Source organism: Atractosteus spatula, chromosome 5, assembly GCF_055471065.1.
Source record: "Atractosteus spatula isolate fAtrSpa1 chromosome 5, fAtrSpa1.hap1, whole genome shotgun sequence".
NCBI classification, from domain to species: Eukaryota; Metazoa; Chordata; class Actinopteri; order Semionotiformes; family Lepisosteidae; genus Atractosteus; species Atractosteus spatula.
In genome coordinates this window covers 17,456,616-17,473,471 of record NC_142710.1, presented here as the reverse complement: position 1 = coordinate 17,473,471, position 16,856 = coordinate 17,456,616, and the positions used below count along the sequence as shown (strand labels likewise).

At 40.0% G+C, this 16,856-nt stretch overlaps 1 protein-coding gene across 1 annotated transcript in view; it reads left to right on the top strand.

Moving 5' to 3' along the window:
* Positions 1-16,856, top strand: part of pald1a (phosphatase domain containing paladin 1a) — a 63,678-nt gene that overhangs the window by 6,990 nt on the left and 39,832 nt on the right. Inside the window, exons 7-18 of the mRNA XM_088916513.1 lie at positions 903-978; positions 2,487-2,638; positions 3,355-3,451; positions 4,299-4,403; positions 5,018-5,113; positions 5,396-5,530; positions 6,280-6,396; positions 7,038-7,217; positions 7,695-7,892; positions 8,540-8,680; positions 9,208-9,279; positions 11,183-11,323. Of these exons, the coding sequence (XP_088772639.1) occupies positions 903-978; positions 2,487-2,638; positions 3,355-3,451; positions 4,299-4,403; positions 5,018-5,113; positions 5,396-5,530; positions 6,280-6,396; positions 7,038-7,217; positions 7,695-7,892; positions 8,540-8,680; positions 9,208-9,279; positions 11,183-11,323 (1,510 nt within the window). The remainder of the gene's footprint in view (positions 1-902; positions 979-2,486; positions 2,639-3,354; positions 3,452-4,298; positions 4,404-5,017; positions 5,114-5,395; positions 5,531-6,279; positions 6,397-7,037; positions 7,218-7,694; positions 7,893-8,539; positions 8,681-9,207; positions 9,280-11,182; positions 11,324-16,856) is intronic.

Below are 16,856 nucleotides of genomic sequence, written 5' to 3'. Positions count from 1 at the left end.
ATTTCCCAAAAAACTCCAGTTTACCACATTAAGGAATTGTTCAATGAAATGACAGTGGACTCTTAACCCTGGTGTTATAGATTCTGGTTAAGTGATATCCTACAGTATATAATTCAGGGAGCATTAATCATTCTGATTAGTTTACTGTTTGCCTCTGTCTGTGCTCTTACAAATAAATCAGGATAATATTTTGGAGATGTTACAGTAATATTTTATGGCATGTAACATTCATGGTGTTTTTAGGAAAAGTAGTACAAACTGGTGGAAATGAGCCTGGGGTCATGTCAAGTACAGATGTTTATTAATGTCTGAGGTATTTTCTTTTCCATGGTGTTATGGCTCAGAAAGGGTTATGCTTTCAATTTGCCCAGTTAAGTGCTGGTGAGTCCATCATCTGTTGACCTCTTTTATTTCATAGGAAGTAAAGTAATTTTAAAATTGCCAAAGAATAATTTTCATCTTAATCTGGTTTCATGCAAAGCCTTACATTTTCTGACATGATAAAACAGGCTAGGTGAATACCGTATGAACCTACCAATGACATCACAACGGTTTAGCTAGTGACGTGCTCCCTCTTGTTTTTATGAAAACCCTTTATGATCTGTTTATATACTGTATAAGGATGCATTATCTTTGGATCAAGCTTTGGATGTAGCTGTAATACAGCTGGTTATTGCTGTTTGTTTAAAGAATTGAACTCTTTTTGTTTACATGTCGTCAAGAGATGATGGACAGTGCATATGTGTACAGTCTAACAGCAGGAAGGGAAAAACAGGGTGTCAGTGAAGAAAGCAAACCCAGTCCGGTATTCTGCCCAGCCCTAATGCAGACCCCGTCCTTGCTGTGTCCTCCACTCCTTGTGAAGTGTCCTGGTTGCCATTAATGCTCAGTCTGTTTTCTAGATACTACCGCTTGCCATTGCCGATGGAGGGATCACCACTTGAAGAGCAGTTTGATGGCTTTGTTAACATACTCAGGGTATGTTCTGGAAGGCAAACAAAGGTTACTGTATCTTTGATCTCTGTGCAATGCTATTAAGATTGTAGTCTAACATGTTGAGAATTTATTTGAGCAAGACACATTATTCAGTTGGTAAATCTTTCAAGTTCAAGATATACAGTATTTAAAGAATATATCTGGAGGTAACTGGGTGGGTTTCACATATTTTTTTTATAAAGACTATTGTTTACAGAGTCTTTTCAAAAATAATGTTTCTTCTTTGCTTGTAAGGTGTAAGGTAGGGAGATATAGCATGAAAGAGCTGCCATGCATAAGATTCTGCAGAACTATTGTGCTGCCAAATTCATAACTTTTTATGATCTTAGTGCCTTAGAATGGCTTGACAAAAAAAGATATGCTTTTTCTCAGTGCTTTCAACATCATGTCTTTAAGAAGATGGATTTGTTGAGAAAACAATGACCTGCAGGTTTTGAACTAGGTAAACTGAACACATCACTGCATTTAGAACCTACGATTCTAAGGTCAGAAACTATAAGAAATCCTTGGCAGTGAACTTTCAAGGCAAGCTCTTCCTGATACCAATGTCTGGTTTCTGTCCTGTTGTTTTACTTGCTGTCTGTCTCTTTTTTCTTTTTGCCTTTTTTGGAGATCTGCTTTTGGAGACAAGGTGTCAAACAGACAGTGCAGTTCTTTGTCTTTTTGAAGTCTTAACCATTTTTGTACAGTGTACACAAGAGCTTTTAACTACCTCCACATTTATCCTGCGCCCGTGTAAATGTTATTGTTACACTCACACAATGTGACCGCTTTGTCATTTACTGCAAGACTGTAGTTTATAAAATATTGCTTTTAATGTCTGGTGGACTAGCAGAAAATAATTCCAGAACTGGTCTTTTTATTTCCTGTATTATTCTTTTCAAAATGTTTTGGATATTGAGAATTTCATTATTTTAGCTTAACACTCCAGTGCAGAAGCAAAGTATCTATTTTTTTTATGAATGTGAAAACAGAAGCTGTTTAAATTTCCTTTTTGTGGATGACTACATAGACTTTGTTCCATAAGCAAACATAACAGCACTGTTTACTAAATGGTGTCTTTTTTCCTAGTTATTGGCCTTTTCATAGTACAGATTTCCCTCTTTTCATACAACTTTTTCTAATGCCAGCTTAAATGCCTTTCCTAGAGAATAAGTGGAGGGAGAACTTTATTTAGGCAGTGTGAAATTTAAATTATGTAATGGACTAATGTAGCCTTTACAAGTGCACTAATAAGAAACAGAAGGAGGTTTTGAAATGAGAGAAAGCCATTAGGCACACCAGGCTTGCTAGGCAGTAGTTGGTAGTTAATTCATCCCATCCAGCCATTTCCTATAAGAAGCCAGGACATCAGCTTCAATGATTCAGTCATATACAAATACAGTGCCTGTAGGTTGGTTAGTGTTTGTATCGGCTTGGGCACTGTTTTGTTTACTAGGTCCTGTCTGTGGAATTTATAGGACTCAAACGTCCTTCTTTCCCCATTGCAGGAGAACCCGAATCTGCTGCTTATTCGAGACTCGACACGACCTCCACCTGCCTTGCTGTTCAGTTGCCAAGTGGGAGTGGGGAGGACTACCCTGGCGATGATCCTGGGTGCCCTGGTGATGTTTCATCTGAAGGGCGCTCCCGAGAAACCTCCGTAAGCAAGAGGAGTCGTGTCCAGTATTGCAGTCATGTGCTGTTATAGTTTTCAGCAGTGAATTACTAGACCCTGTCTTCCGAGAAGCCTGCAGTTCCCCACTAACCTCCCTCACCAGCACAGACAACAGGAATACAGGCATACTGCGCTATTTACAGTTAACACTGTGCAAGTACAACCATTTTCACAAAGTCTTCTCCCTGGCTCATCTTCTGGGCTCATGGACATGACTGGATATTATAAGCCTCCATTGATCTGCATGTCTTCAGTTGTGGTGGTTGATCAAGTTTTACAATGAGTGACTCCATAGGATGAGCATCTCCTGTCTGCATTAGAGAGCTGCAGAATATGAGAATGCCTTGTTTCCTGTTGTCGTCAGAAGCTACATTAGGGGTGTTTTCTGTGCCTTTATTATGTGTGGAGGAGGTTTGCCCAATTGATCTTTAGCATAGGACTCTCCTGTGTTGTCTGCACTTCTGAAATCCAGTTAAAGGTGAGTAATCAGAAAGCAAAGCACAACAAAAAGCAGCAGAGACTGAACCAGGCGTGATCACAGTCATTTTTGAAGAGTTGGCGGCTTTCTGCGTGACGGCTTCAACAGTGAGCCCAGCAGTTGCCTGAGGTTTATGGGATTTGTGATAGATTGCGTCCTTATAGTTTAAAGAAATCACATCCACGGACATGTGAAGAATTTGAGCACGGTTTCTTGTCTGCAGAGTTGACGAGACTGTCAGCGCAGCGCCAAAAGTGCACTTCCAGATCATCCAGAGCCTTGTCAGTAAGCTTCCAAATGGGCAACGGGTTATAGAAGAGGTAAAGGGCTCAGCCTCCATCGCAAACAGTTTTCTCTTCCCATGTTCTTTTTTTGTACATTTGTATGGCATTTCTGTTTCTCCACAAGAGGTTGACTTTTCTGAATGTAACACTTCAGTCTGCTTTGTGTGATCAAACTGATTTGAATTTTATTGACATCATATGAGTGCTTCATCTCACTAAGTAATGCACAGATGCTTTGGAAACAATATATTAATTTGACCAAAATATCTTTTCGATTCTGTAAAAAGGAAAAAAGTATCCTTTTTAAGCAATTTTAGTGATGAATCATGAAACGGAAAAACTTCATCACTAAAACTTATGAAAGTTAAAACTTATTTTCCACTGCCTGTTGGTGTTAAGGTATACAGTACAAGTGTGTGCTTGTGGATCCGAATGCCAGCACTGCCCTCTACTGTATGGCTGAAGTAACTGTAAATTACTCATCGGAGGTGAAAGCTTTATTTTAGCTCACCTCTAACATTTTTATAAAAAATATTTATAAAAATATTTGAGGTTGATATTTTCAGATGCAGTGAATATTTCTAATTGAATGTACTAAGGACCAATGCTAGACTAAACATTGAACTAAACATTAGATGATCCTTAATTTATTTGTATGTTTAATGATGTATCTTTCATATTGGTACCAGTGTACTACTGATACTACTGTTATAGTAAGGATCAGTGAATTTATATAGAACAGATAAAGACAAGTCTTTAGAGCTGCAACATATGCTAACTAATTAGAAAGTGTTTTTGAATAAAAAAATGACCCAATTTAATTTACATTGCTAATCACTTGAGGTCCAGTAGGTTCCCGTTTACAACTTCTTTTTTGTCACAGGTCGACAGTGCTATAGCTCTTTGCTCAGAAATGCACGACATTAAAGAAGCGATTTATGAAAATAAGAAAAAACTTGAGGGGATTGGAGAGGATTATCAGATTCAGGTGAGATCTTCCTGAGGTAACCATTCTCTGAGGGCAAGTCTTCCTGGGAAGAACCCATTGTCTCATTAACTGTTTCATCGCATAATTAATTGTTGAGCTAATTACAATAAATCCCACATGCCATAATTATCCTTAATTTAGCCCAGTGGTGGCTTAGTTCAGTCCGGCAGGTTTTCTAGTTCTGTTATTATCACCTGAGAGAGAGAGAGAGGAGTGGGTCCAGTTGAGACCCTGCTTGACCAATGTGAACCATTGTCGCAAAAACTAGATGCTACAGAAGTTCAGCAGCAGATTATGACTAAAGCACCTATCACTTTACTGCTACTAGGAAAGGAGAAGACTTTGAAAAAGAAATTTGTTCAGGGCAGTCTTTGAAAGCCTGTGAGTCTGGCGAAAGCAGTTATACATGTTCTGTATATACAGTACCACTCTGCAATGATGTAAAAGAAAACATGGCCTGAAAACTGTAGAAGCCTAAATGAGGCCTTTCAGATGAAAATAGAAGAAAAATCTAGAAGCGTAAGAGTCATGAAGCCAATTGTATACACCTTAGATAACTTCCGGACCTGTTTGAATTTGTCGTCTAACTGGTAGCGTTGTTGTGTGATTAACAGGGAAGTAGTACCAAAGAGTATTTTCTCCAGCGGACAATGCAGAGTCTGGAGTGTTACTTTTACCTGATTGCATTCAATGCCTATCTTCATGAGCAGGTATGTCTTTTCTTACATTTCCTGCATCTAAAAGTGACAGATGTTGTTTTTTTCTGTTGTTGGATTTGTTCAGAAATATTAAATGTTTGTAAACAAAAAAACCCTCGCTGGATTGCTTAAATGACCAGATCTTTAATTTCAGATGAAGATTCCAGCATTTACTCTCTTTTTTAAAATACAGTACATACGATGCATCCAGGAACTATATAAAATTATGAGCTTCTCTTGTGCTGTTCATGGAGCAAGTTGACTGCGTTCAGACCTTGAGCTGTGTTTTTCCAGTACCCTTTGGTGTTCGCACTGAACTTCAGCAAGTGGATGTGCAGCCACCCGTGGGTTTACAGGCTGCTCGCCTGTATGAACTTATCAGAACTGTCAGCACCCGCAGACCTCGTAACCAAAGGAACAAGAGTGCTGGTGAGTTTTGTCTATGGATGAATGTTGGGGGAAACTTTTTTTTTTTATTTACACGGTGGGCTTGCTCAATGACTTCTTGGCATTTCCTCTATATTGCACCACGTAAAATTTCTTAGACTATTTTTATTTTTAATGCCCCATTTGGAGCTCATGAATGGCTTCAGTGACTCACGGCTGCTCCCTTGTGGTGACCTAGAAGACTCGGAGAACTGCTGCCTCTCCTGACAAGAGCAGTTAGACACTCACCTCTTAATTTTTTCGATTTTGTCTGAAGGGCAGATGTAGCTCCTGCTCAGGATTAAAATAATGAAATTGCACAGCTCGTTAATGATACACAGCCAAGTTGGCACCTGGGGTCTGCTGGGCTCCTCTCTAATTCTCTGATACAGCCTGGATTTTAACCTGTGATCTTTATGCTTTATCACTTGTTTCTTTTTAGAGTACAGATTTTCCTGGATAAGCCTTCTGGAAGCCATTAGATAATCTTGTTTTCATTTTTCATATTAATTTAGCCATCTAAGTTGTTTCTGGAGAAGTACATCATGATTCCAAATAAAAACAGCTATTTCAACAAAACTTGTGTTTAATTAGAGATTAGAGTATTACTTTTTAGGGTAATAGAATGTTCACAAAACGTATTCTGGGGAAAAAAAGTGCAGCCATGCTATTATCAGCTGTTGTTTGCAGACACATAGCTTGCTGTAATGTTACTTATTATTGTTTTTTCTTGTGATTATCTTTTCTTACAGGTATCAGATGATTTTTTGGCTCCTGATGTTCTAAGTACAGTCAAAGAAATGAAAGTAGCTAACTTCAGAAGAGTCCCCAAAATGTCAGTGTATGGAATGGCACAGCCAAATTCAGAGGTAGGAGCTCTGCTCCTTGCGTCAGTTCAGAAGTCTTTAAATCCAGTGTGTGACACCGGGTTCCTAATGCCCAAGCAAAGAATTATAGGTGAAGTCTGATAATAAAGGGGAACAGATGCAGTTCAGTGTAACTTGATACCGAGTATTATAAAACAGGGAATGGCTGTGTTTTACTGACAAGGAAAAGAATCAGAAAACTTCAATTCTCATCTTTTGTTCCTCAGGCGGGTGATATCTTGCTAGTTAAATATAAGCTTTCATGTGGAATAAAGTCTGGTTAAAAGACTCAGCTATTCACATTACTTTGTGCTCTGAAGATAGGTATGCTGTACTTTCCTGTTGTAGGGATAAACTGTCTTTTTATTACTGTTGATCTGCATTTAAAGTTGTGTATTGTGCTTCTTGTCTATACAGAACTGGGAACGGGTTAATTTCTTCTGTTCTCTGCAAAACCACAACAGCCAGTTATAGCTTATATTTATTTTTTGTAACTATACAGTGTATTCTTGGTACAACAGGAGTAGCCAAGCCTGCAGGTGGTTCCTAGAAATGTGATTCTGTTGTGAGAAGCTACTCACCTGGACAGGAGGGGCTTCACGCTTTTTTGACATGTAATGAGCAGTGCCTGCTGGTGTGTTCAGGGGGCGGGGGCGGTGCTGGGATACCTGACGGATGAGAAGAGGAAGTACTCCCACATCCTGTGGGTGAACCTGCAGGAGGAGCTGGTCCTCGAGGGCAACGGCCAGATCTTCACTCCCCGGGAGCCATCCAAGCTGGAGACGCGCATCCCTGTGCCCGCCAGCAGTCCACAGGAGATCGAGGCAAGGCAGTGAGCGGGAGTCATCCGTCTGTCCATCTTCTGTCTCAATCCCCCCATAAATAGGGATTCCTCCTATTGTCTCCTTTTCTCTCAGTCTTGAGTACATCACCGAGTTTTTGTGACCTATTAAACTCCATTCTTGAAAGAAAGGCGTCTTGTGGGAAATGACGTATTTTTCAGCTGGTTGGACAGAATGTGTCAGAGCAGCCAAGCATAAACCGAAAGAAACCTGATGGAGGTCTCCGTTATCATGTCTAATGATTAACAGTTTTTTTTTCCCTATTGAGGCAAAGTATAGTTTCTGCTGGGAAACACGCTGCTAATTTCAGGTGATCACAGAGAACCCAAGTTCAGTCCTCCAGAGTTGTTTTTTTTTTTATCCAGGACTTAGGCATCAGCCTTCAGAAAATTTCTATCCTCTGTTGCCTGTGGTGAACAACATCTGATGCTGACTCAGTATGGTCCGTCTTGCTCTTAGAAACTGGAGACTGCTGTCAAAGAGGAAATCCTGAAAGCCCAGAAATGGCTGGAGGTGTCTCTGGAGCAGGAGAAGCAGATGAAAATGTTTAAAACCTGTGTGACAGTGCAAGAGATCTTCAACCAGCACAAGAGCACTTGCAAAGGACTGGTGTACAAACGCATTCCACTTTCTGACTGCTGTGCTCCTAAGGAGCAGGTAAGATACACTCCAAACTCACAGGGCGACCTCAGGAGTGGTCTATATATGCCTCCTCAGTCAAAAATAATAGCTCAGGCTGCAGTGCAAGCAAACAGAAGAACCTGTTATTTTGTAGTCTTTTTTCTGTAGTCTAGAAAAAGATGCAAATGAAGAGTTTCAGTGCAAGAATGTTCGGTTTTTGGTATGTATAGAAGTGTGTCAGGAAGTGTGCAAGACCTCCCTCTGGTGGAAAACATCATATTACAGTGTCAGAGCTGGGCTTTGAAGCTTGTTCTTTTAGGCAGCCCTCTATACAGTGTTACAAGACAACAGTTTCTGCCTGTTCTGAAATATAACTGAAGTAAACAAACTGTTTATTGTTAATCATATGAAGACAATACATTTGAGTGTGTATTTAGATCAGGTTTTTATTTTGATTTCAACAAAAGAACGGTAACAAATAACCAAGAGCATCATAACAGCTTTCCTCCCTGCCAGACGGCCTTTCATGTATTACAGCCACAGCTCCCTTTCCAGACCTCCACACTGCATATTCTTGTTTTTCTGGACCTTTTATCTCCGCCCGGCAGATGCTGTGTGGGAGCCTCTTGTGTGCTTTGTGGGTGCGCTGAGCACAGCCCCTGACGCGTTTGTTTGGTCTGCAGGACTTTGACCAGCTCATGGAGGCCATGAAGGCAGCCCTGGCAGAGGACTCCCGCACTGCCTTTGTGTTCAACTGCCACAACGGCAAGGGCAGCACCACCACCGCCATGGTCATCGCCACTCTCATCCTCTGGCACTTCAACGTATGTCCGTCTCGAAGTCCCCACCGCGCCATCCCATGTGTGGTGCCCAGTGGGGACAAGGGACAGCCGCTTCTGCGAAAACATTTATTTTCCTGTGAGGGGGTGGCTGAATGAAAAGTAAACAGGAGAAGTCAAATTCTTTTACCGCTGTGAGGAATGTGGGGTTTTATTTTCTAAGTGAGTGCTGCTTCCTAGTACATGTGGAGAGACTGCTTTTATCGCTCTTTGAAACCAAGCAGTTGACTCAAAAGGAAAGCTGTTTTGTGTAATGATAGTATATACTGTATTTGGAGATATTCTGCCTCTTGCTAATAAAGGTGTCCACAGGGCTCTTGCAGGCGGCTGTCAGATGTGTTATGATGTTATTCATCCATCATGAATGACATCATGAACACAAACATTCCATTCTCAGCTGTCTTTTATAGGGTAGCTGTTTGCTTACTGCACTGGGCATGAGTCATTTATTGGAATGAAATCTATGCCAGCTGTCACATTATTTCAGCAAATCGCCTCCTTTCATTTTGCAGGGATTTCCTGAATTCAGTGAAGATGAAATAGTGAGTGTTCCTGATGCCAAATACACAAAAGGGGAATTTGAGGTAACATTGCTTTTCTATTTGATATCTTTGATAGCTTATTCATTGGGCTGTTCTCCATTAGAATGACATGCACTGGTTTAATTATTTTAAACACTTAATTCATGTCAATGCTTAAACTGTCATTAGCACAATATTCTGTTTTAAAGACCAGGTTATCTTTCTATCTTGAATATTATTTCAAACAATAACTAATCTTTTATTTTTTTTTTTAAAAAAGCACTAGTGTATTTCTTTGACTTTGAGGTGAACAAAACAATAAACATAGTTTTTCCAAGTAGTGTGTAATCTGTGTTTGTTGTTTAGCTTATATCTCAAAAAGCATCTATTTGAGAGACAAAATGAGCCCTTGGGCATTAAATGTGTTGAGGTGAATCTATAGACATTGTAGTTGTATCATCTTTTTAAACAGAACCAGAAGTGGTCTGATTTGTCCAGTAGTAGACAGTGGTATTCCAGTGGTTGTGTCTGTCTGAAGTGATTCATTCTAAAGACTGCTGTAAATTCTGGAGTTCTGTTGCCAAGGAGCCGTGTCAGGAAACATCGTAAGCTTGATCTTCAGTAGACGTGCAGTCCTGCTTATTTCTGGCTTGCTTGTGCAAGCTCATTTGCAGGAATACAAAGATGTCCCTGTCCTGAGCACAGCCTTTTCATCCTGCCCGCAGTGAGCAAACTCGTTCTCTTTGGCTCTGTGGTGAAGGTTTGTGAGGTTCAAGTGGAAGCATCATTATTGGCGACCACTTGAAAGTACCAGCATTCCTTTTTTTCCCCTCTCCCAGTAGGTGCAAAGTAGCTGTGCCTTATTAATAGACAGTTCACATGTGCAGGGCTGGAAATCTTTGCAGCTTACATTCTTCAGGTGATTCCAAGGAGAGTGTTAGAGGCAGTGCAATAAATTGTGTGCTAGAGTCCCTGACTGGGATGGCAGTTTGGCACGCTTACTACATCACATCATACAGACGGCTCTTCATGCAGCCCTTGAGGGGTGTGTGCCACCCAGTCAGGCTCTGATGTCATGTCTGCAGGCTGACATCCACTATAACGACGCTACTGTTTAAGGTATTCCAGTCAGCAAAATCAAGGCCACTGGTTTGAATTAGTATGGGTGATGGAAACCTGTCTGCATGAATCCTCCCTTTCTCAGCGCTGTCTCGTTTCTAATTTTGTAGATGGTCTTTTTTTTGTGCGTGTCTGTTTCGCGGAAGTGGTAGAGAAAGGGATTGAATGTATCACGTCACCACTTTGGAAGAGGGCCTTTGCAACCTGATATTCTGTATTTTAAGTATGAGTTGTCTGGAGATGCAGTTGGGGCCTTCTGCACACTCACAGTGGCTTGAAAGGATGATTAAAATGTGTTTATGCTGACTTTTCACATCTATCATATTCTGAGTGCCTGACCTCACTCTTGCCATTATTATCACTTCCTCTGTAAGGTGTTTGACTCTTGGTTGGTTCAGAATGACTACAAATGTTACACTGAGCTTGATTCTCAGCTTCCAAGGATGACAATGGCCTTTCTCTTCTGCAACAGTATCACAGCCTCTATGTCCAATCGGCTTCTTTCTGTATTCCTTTTTAATTCAGTCTTTTCTTTTTTTATAGAAGCTGCATAAAGGGAAAGACCGTCTTTTATTTTTCAGTTGTCACGTGCGTGCTGCAAGCAAGGTTATCGACGGTTTTCCGACAATGTAATACTAGAACCAAAAAAGAAACAAAGAAAGTAGATCTAATTAATCACTTCATTCAATAATGCGCACATGTTAAACAGTGGCATTCCCCTGTATTCTGGGACGGTTTTAGTAATTGTCTCCACATAAGCTTCTCTATGACAATAATTTCCTGCTTCTTAATTCGAAAGAGGTACAGAGACACTTTTCAGCATGTAAATCAACCCCTTTTTGTTCAGGTTGTCATGCAGTTGGTGAGACTCCTCCCTGAGGGCCACAGAATGAAGAAGGAGGTTGATATGGCCTTGGATGCTGTGAGCGAGACCATGACTCCGATGCACTATCACCTGAGAGAGATCATCATCTGCACCTACAGACAGGTAGGAAGTAGTGTGTTTGGAAGTATGTTATCATCCTCAAGTTGCAATATCAAAAATGGTTGCTTACGGCGTCCAAAGTGCACACATGTAGACTTGGGCAATGCAAGTTTTTTTAAATCTTCTTTTTTAAATACGTTCTGATCTTTGGAAGCAGGTGACAGGCTCGTACACAGTGTCACACATTCCTTTGTGTCGAAGAAACTATATGGTAAAAGCTTCCAAATTCTACAACATCAGTGACAATGCATTGGACCTGTATACTTTGGCTTTAACACAAAATGTTTAGGAGGCTCTATAAGGGATTACATGTTTGCGAAAAAGTTGTGCTCAGGCACTGGCTGGAAATGTTTAGTGCCTGATGTTTAAATAAGACTGGTGGAGGTTAAGGAATTATTATAAACAAGAGGGGGCATTTCGGCCAATCTAGCCTATTTGGTAGTTAGTAGCTGATCCAGGGATCTGAAGAACTCATCCAGCTGTTTCTTCACGGCAGCCAGTGTTTCGGCTTCAACAGCAGGTTTGGGTAGCTTGTTTCAAACTCCCACAATCCTGTCAAAGAAGTAGCTTTGGTTCTAAATGTCTCTCCTGTAGTTTTGAGCTTATTCGATACTGCTATAACGTGTGCAGAAGTGCCTCTTGTCCTTGGGTTTAAGTGCACTGCCATGCGGAATTGAGATTCTGCTTGGCCAACAAGTACGGAGATGTTAACAGTGAGATAATGCTGTTGAACAGAGCTTGCTTTTCAGGCATTTTTTTTAACTTTAAGGAGCACCTGCAGTTGCAAAACATTTGTAGATTTGTAATAAAATCTGACAGGACACTTAATTCGTCCATGTGTCGGATGCTGTGATTTGCTTGTATTTAAACAAGGCTGCATGCTCTCTGTTAGATTTACTGCATCTCTAAAATTACGAGCTGAATCACTGAACATCTTACAATCTATCACAGGGGAGTCATGACTAAAGACATGCATTCTGAACTTGAAAAGCTTTCAACCAGGATGAAACATTTTCACAGGACCTTCTCATGTCAAACCAGGAATAAATTCAAATCAAAAGATTTTGGATTCTGTGCTTGGTATCGGGTGTACTTTATTGCTGTTTGCTCTGTGTGTGATCCTGCATATAAGACACTGATATGGCATTTAAAGAAATTCAGTTTTTCTCTCTCAAATCTGCAATTACTATAATGAGATGGAAATCAAGTTTTTCCTTTTTTCCGTATTTCCCATATTACCTTGAGTTTTCTGTGTTCAAACTGTTGATGCATACCTCTCCAGTTGAAGTCAATTCTCTGCTGAGTATTTGCTTTCATTGACAAACTATAAATGAGCACCTTAAAGGTCACAAGAAACATCTATATCCTAAATCATTTAATTAAAACAGCCTTATAAAGTTAGGTTATCTGCACAAGAAACTATGCAGCAAATACAACTGCTTGAGAAATAACCTTGAAGAATCTGCCATCTACACAGCTCTGGTATATATTTTCAGTGCAGGAAATAATTTTATCCCGTTGGCCCAAAAGAAATGGCTCTGTCTTCTCTGGAGACAAAATGGTGTCCAGCATTATGTGACCCAGAAATACTGGGACCTCTGATGACACAACTGTTTTTGTACAGGAACTCTGGAGTAGGAATTTAAACCCGACACCCCATTGTGGTGACAGGGGACACTGTTGTAGAAGGTGCTTATATTGAATATTTAAGGTCTGCCTAGTCAGACAATGGAGAACAATAGGTGTGCTGCTCCCAGATGGGTCATATGGTTCAGTGGTGGGTAAAGAACCTACACATTCTATACCCTATAGGTATATATACCCTATATAAGGGTGAATGTCCTATGTGCATTGCACTGGAGAGGAAAATCACTATATAACAGCTCAGAATTATTGTTCTTAGTTATCTTTGCAGCCCACAAGATGTGCACTGGCATTCTTCCAACACATGCAGATTAAATATCTTGCCAAATTGATTTTGATGAAAAGCAGGAGAATTTTATCTTTGTCGGGGGCACGCTTTTTCAAAATGCATCAGCTGGAAGCTAAAAAGGTTGTATGAGATCACTTTATTGGCCATATACAGTTTCTTGTATTAGGAATTTGTCTTTTCGCATACCCCAACTTGCTCTCCATGAGACACACAGACAGGGAGAGAAGCTTGGGGTCAGAGCACAGGGTCAGCCATTTTTACAGCACCCCTGGAGCAGTTGGGGTTAAGGGCCTTGCTCAGGGGCCCAACGGAGTAGGATTCTTCTGCCAGCCGCAGGATACGAACCGGCAACCTTCCAGCCACAGGTGCAGATCTTTAGCCACAGAGCCACCTCACCGGCCTTGTATGTTTAATAAGCAGGGAATCTTGTACTTTTTTCAATAGAAAAATCAGTGGTCTCTGGATGGGGGAGCTAGTATTTTCTGTTTGATTGGATTTTCTGTGACATCAGGGTGCTTTCCTTTGAAATCATTCAACATTAACAGAATTGATTGGGGGGGGGTCATCACTTTTGTCAGTGGAGTTGTGGAGGCGGAAGCTAAGAATTTAACATGCTTCATGTTCTACTGTGCACAGCTCCTTATCAATATCCAAATCAATATTCCAGACTTTGGATAGGATTCATAAGCATTAAACCTAAGAAGGAGAACTTGCTTCTTTTTGTTGTCGAATGGCATTGTTTTCAGTTAAAGTGCTTATTTATTCTTTACAAGCCATGAGCTGGAAACGAAAGTCCTAAATTGAACAAACTTGATCTGGAATTGCTACCCATTTTAAAGGATCTTGTGCAGAATATCTCAAACAGATCAATGAGCAGATGCAATATTAGGTTTTGCAGAAAGATGATAAGACAATTTCTTGTGCTTCTGACCAGTTGTTGTCATGATGACCAGTGTCGTAGGTCTGATTAATGATATAGATTGCATGATGTGTAAAAGTAAAACAATTCCAGGAAACAGGTTTTGAAAACACTGATTTAATGAGAAGAAAATGTGGAGTATCACGTTTAATTTGCTATCATATCTTATTCAATTCCCCTCCACCTGGTGACATTAGAATGGACACTTGAAATACTGAAAATTAAGGAGGGGTGGCTGCACTAAAATACTGGATGTCCTTTGGCAGCAAAAATACCACTAGCAATGAAAAATCAAAACAGAACATACTTAATTTTGGTTGCTGAGTTGTCATCATCAGTATGTGACATTGAAGTGAAAGGCTTGGATGATAGTTTGCAGAAAATGAGTCCTCTTTCTTTGCTTCAGATTTAAAGTATTCTGCCACAAAGGGAAGTTGTTTATTAAAGTACTGAAGCTTTTTTATTTTTATTTTTTATTATTATAAGAAAGTATTTTTAATTAATTGATTTATAATTATACCTTATACGTGTATAAAGCGACACCAATACAGTTGTACTCATTATCTTTAATTTGAAGCTGATAGGTCTGGTCAGTGGACAAGATCCATTCCCAACTACAGTGTGAGGTGTCTTGAATCTTATGACGTGAATCTGTAACCTTAACCGTAAGTTATGTTTTGCATTAGTGTAGTATTTAACTTCTGAAATGAACTGTTGAGTTTTAGGATATGAGATCTGTTCTTCTAAGTATTTCTAAAATTTCAAACCTCCACTGAAACTCCAAAAGGAAGAGTGGGCTTCTCACCGTCTTTGGTTTCTAAACTGTATATTTTTGTTGGACAAAATCTTATAACGCTGGTAACAGCAAATTTTCAGATTAAGTAGTTTTGCAGTGAAATGAAATTCTAGCTTTGAGATGCATGTAATATTTATCTTTTATTAAAAATGAATGCTGCTTTATCAGCTTCCCCGGAATAGGCAGTGTAGTGAAATTAATTTTCACATCAAGACTTAAAGCTTGTGTGCTTTCTGACCTGTTTTGTTTAAATTTTCATGTCGTATATATATGAAAATATATGTCCTATATATGAAAAAATAATTTATATGAAGGATATTGGCAAAATCCTCTTTTTATGTAGGATAGATATAAAGTTTCTAGTTTTCCTGAAATTAAATTGTATAACTTGGATGAAAAGTAAAGGCTGAAGTCAACTCTACTGCTGAGTTTTAAAACCTGATTAAATTGACCAGGTTCTGAATTAGGATCCACTCATTTCACCTGCTGAGGCAGTGTGCGGTGCGCCAGTGCCCAGCTTGCCTGAATGAAACCTAACACAAGCTGCTGACGTTGTAATTGGGTGCCTGCAAAGAGTGTGATGTTGTGATACCTAGGAAGAAAGGCTCATCCTGGCTGTCTAGCCCTCTCTTATTTTTTATAATGCTAATGTTGAAGGTGTTCACAGGCACACTCTGGTTTAAGGCTTACCAAAGCTATGCAGACAGTGGGGAGCTCTGATATTTCAGGATTCAGCCGCTAACAGAGGTAGAGAGTTGACAGTACTGCTACTGGCCCACAGGTGTCATGAACACACTTTGGCTTTGTGCTGCTACACTCCACTGTTGTTCGTCAGAGGGGTATACGGGCATACACAACAGCATTTGTCCACGTGTATCTCTCTATGCATATGATAGGAGTCCACACCGGAATGTTTTAAAATATTACAGATAAATGTTTGAAGCAAATTTTCAGAGGATATTTTTGTTTGTACGCTTATCATTACTAGTTTTTTTTGTCATGATTTGTAAACCTGAGAGCAATCGCCTATATTTTCATATGATACTACAGATGCCATGACTCAAAACCAAATCCGTTCATTTAGATCCCTTCATTTAGGTGGCATTTTTAAAGTTTTTTTAAGTGTTTTCGGAAGCAGTTTCTTCTCTGCCTGGTGCAAAGTATTCTTTTTCTTGACTGCTTTGCTTTTGTTTCTCCATTACTTTGGAAATAGTGACATTGTAAAGCTCATTTGTCATGAGTTAAGATTCTTTCCACTGTGACATGCAGTTTGCAAACGAAGTGAATGGCTATCAACTATAACCGTTTTATAGAGCAATTGTATGTAAATTAGTGCAACAACTTTAGAGCAGCTGTGTTTTATGCATCATTTTATGACAGTTCATATAATGATTCTGTCAAATAAATCAGTTCTATAGCAGAAAACTGTTAGTTTGTGAGGATGGATGGATGTAGGTCTGAGAGCTCTGTGCTTATGTAAGCTGGGGGCACCCTTCTCTTCTGCAGGAGGATCAGTGAGGTCTTTGTCTGGCTGATCTTCGTGTTAGCTCTTTCCCACAAGGCAGCAGTCCACATAGCAGGCCTGAAGGCTCTGTAAGACTGTCCCAGGGTTCAGTACAAATCTGAGGAGTGTCAGCCTCCCCGTCCAAACAAAGACCAGGCTGTGCTTTGCTGTACATTGCACCATTTAATGACTTTTAAGCTTACTTGCACCTTCGTAAAGTATATTGAATAAGAAGGCTTTGTTTCTTCCCTGTATAAATGGTCATGTTTGATCGTTGCTTTCCAGATTGTTTCTGGAGCTTTCCCTTTTAACCCCTGCCTCGGCAGAGAAGCCCTATAATATCCCCCTCAGGTTCACAGCCTGTGCTGTCCTGGGCCTTTGGCC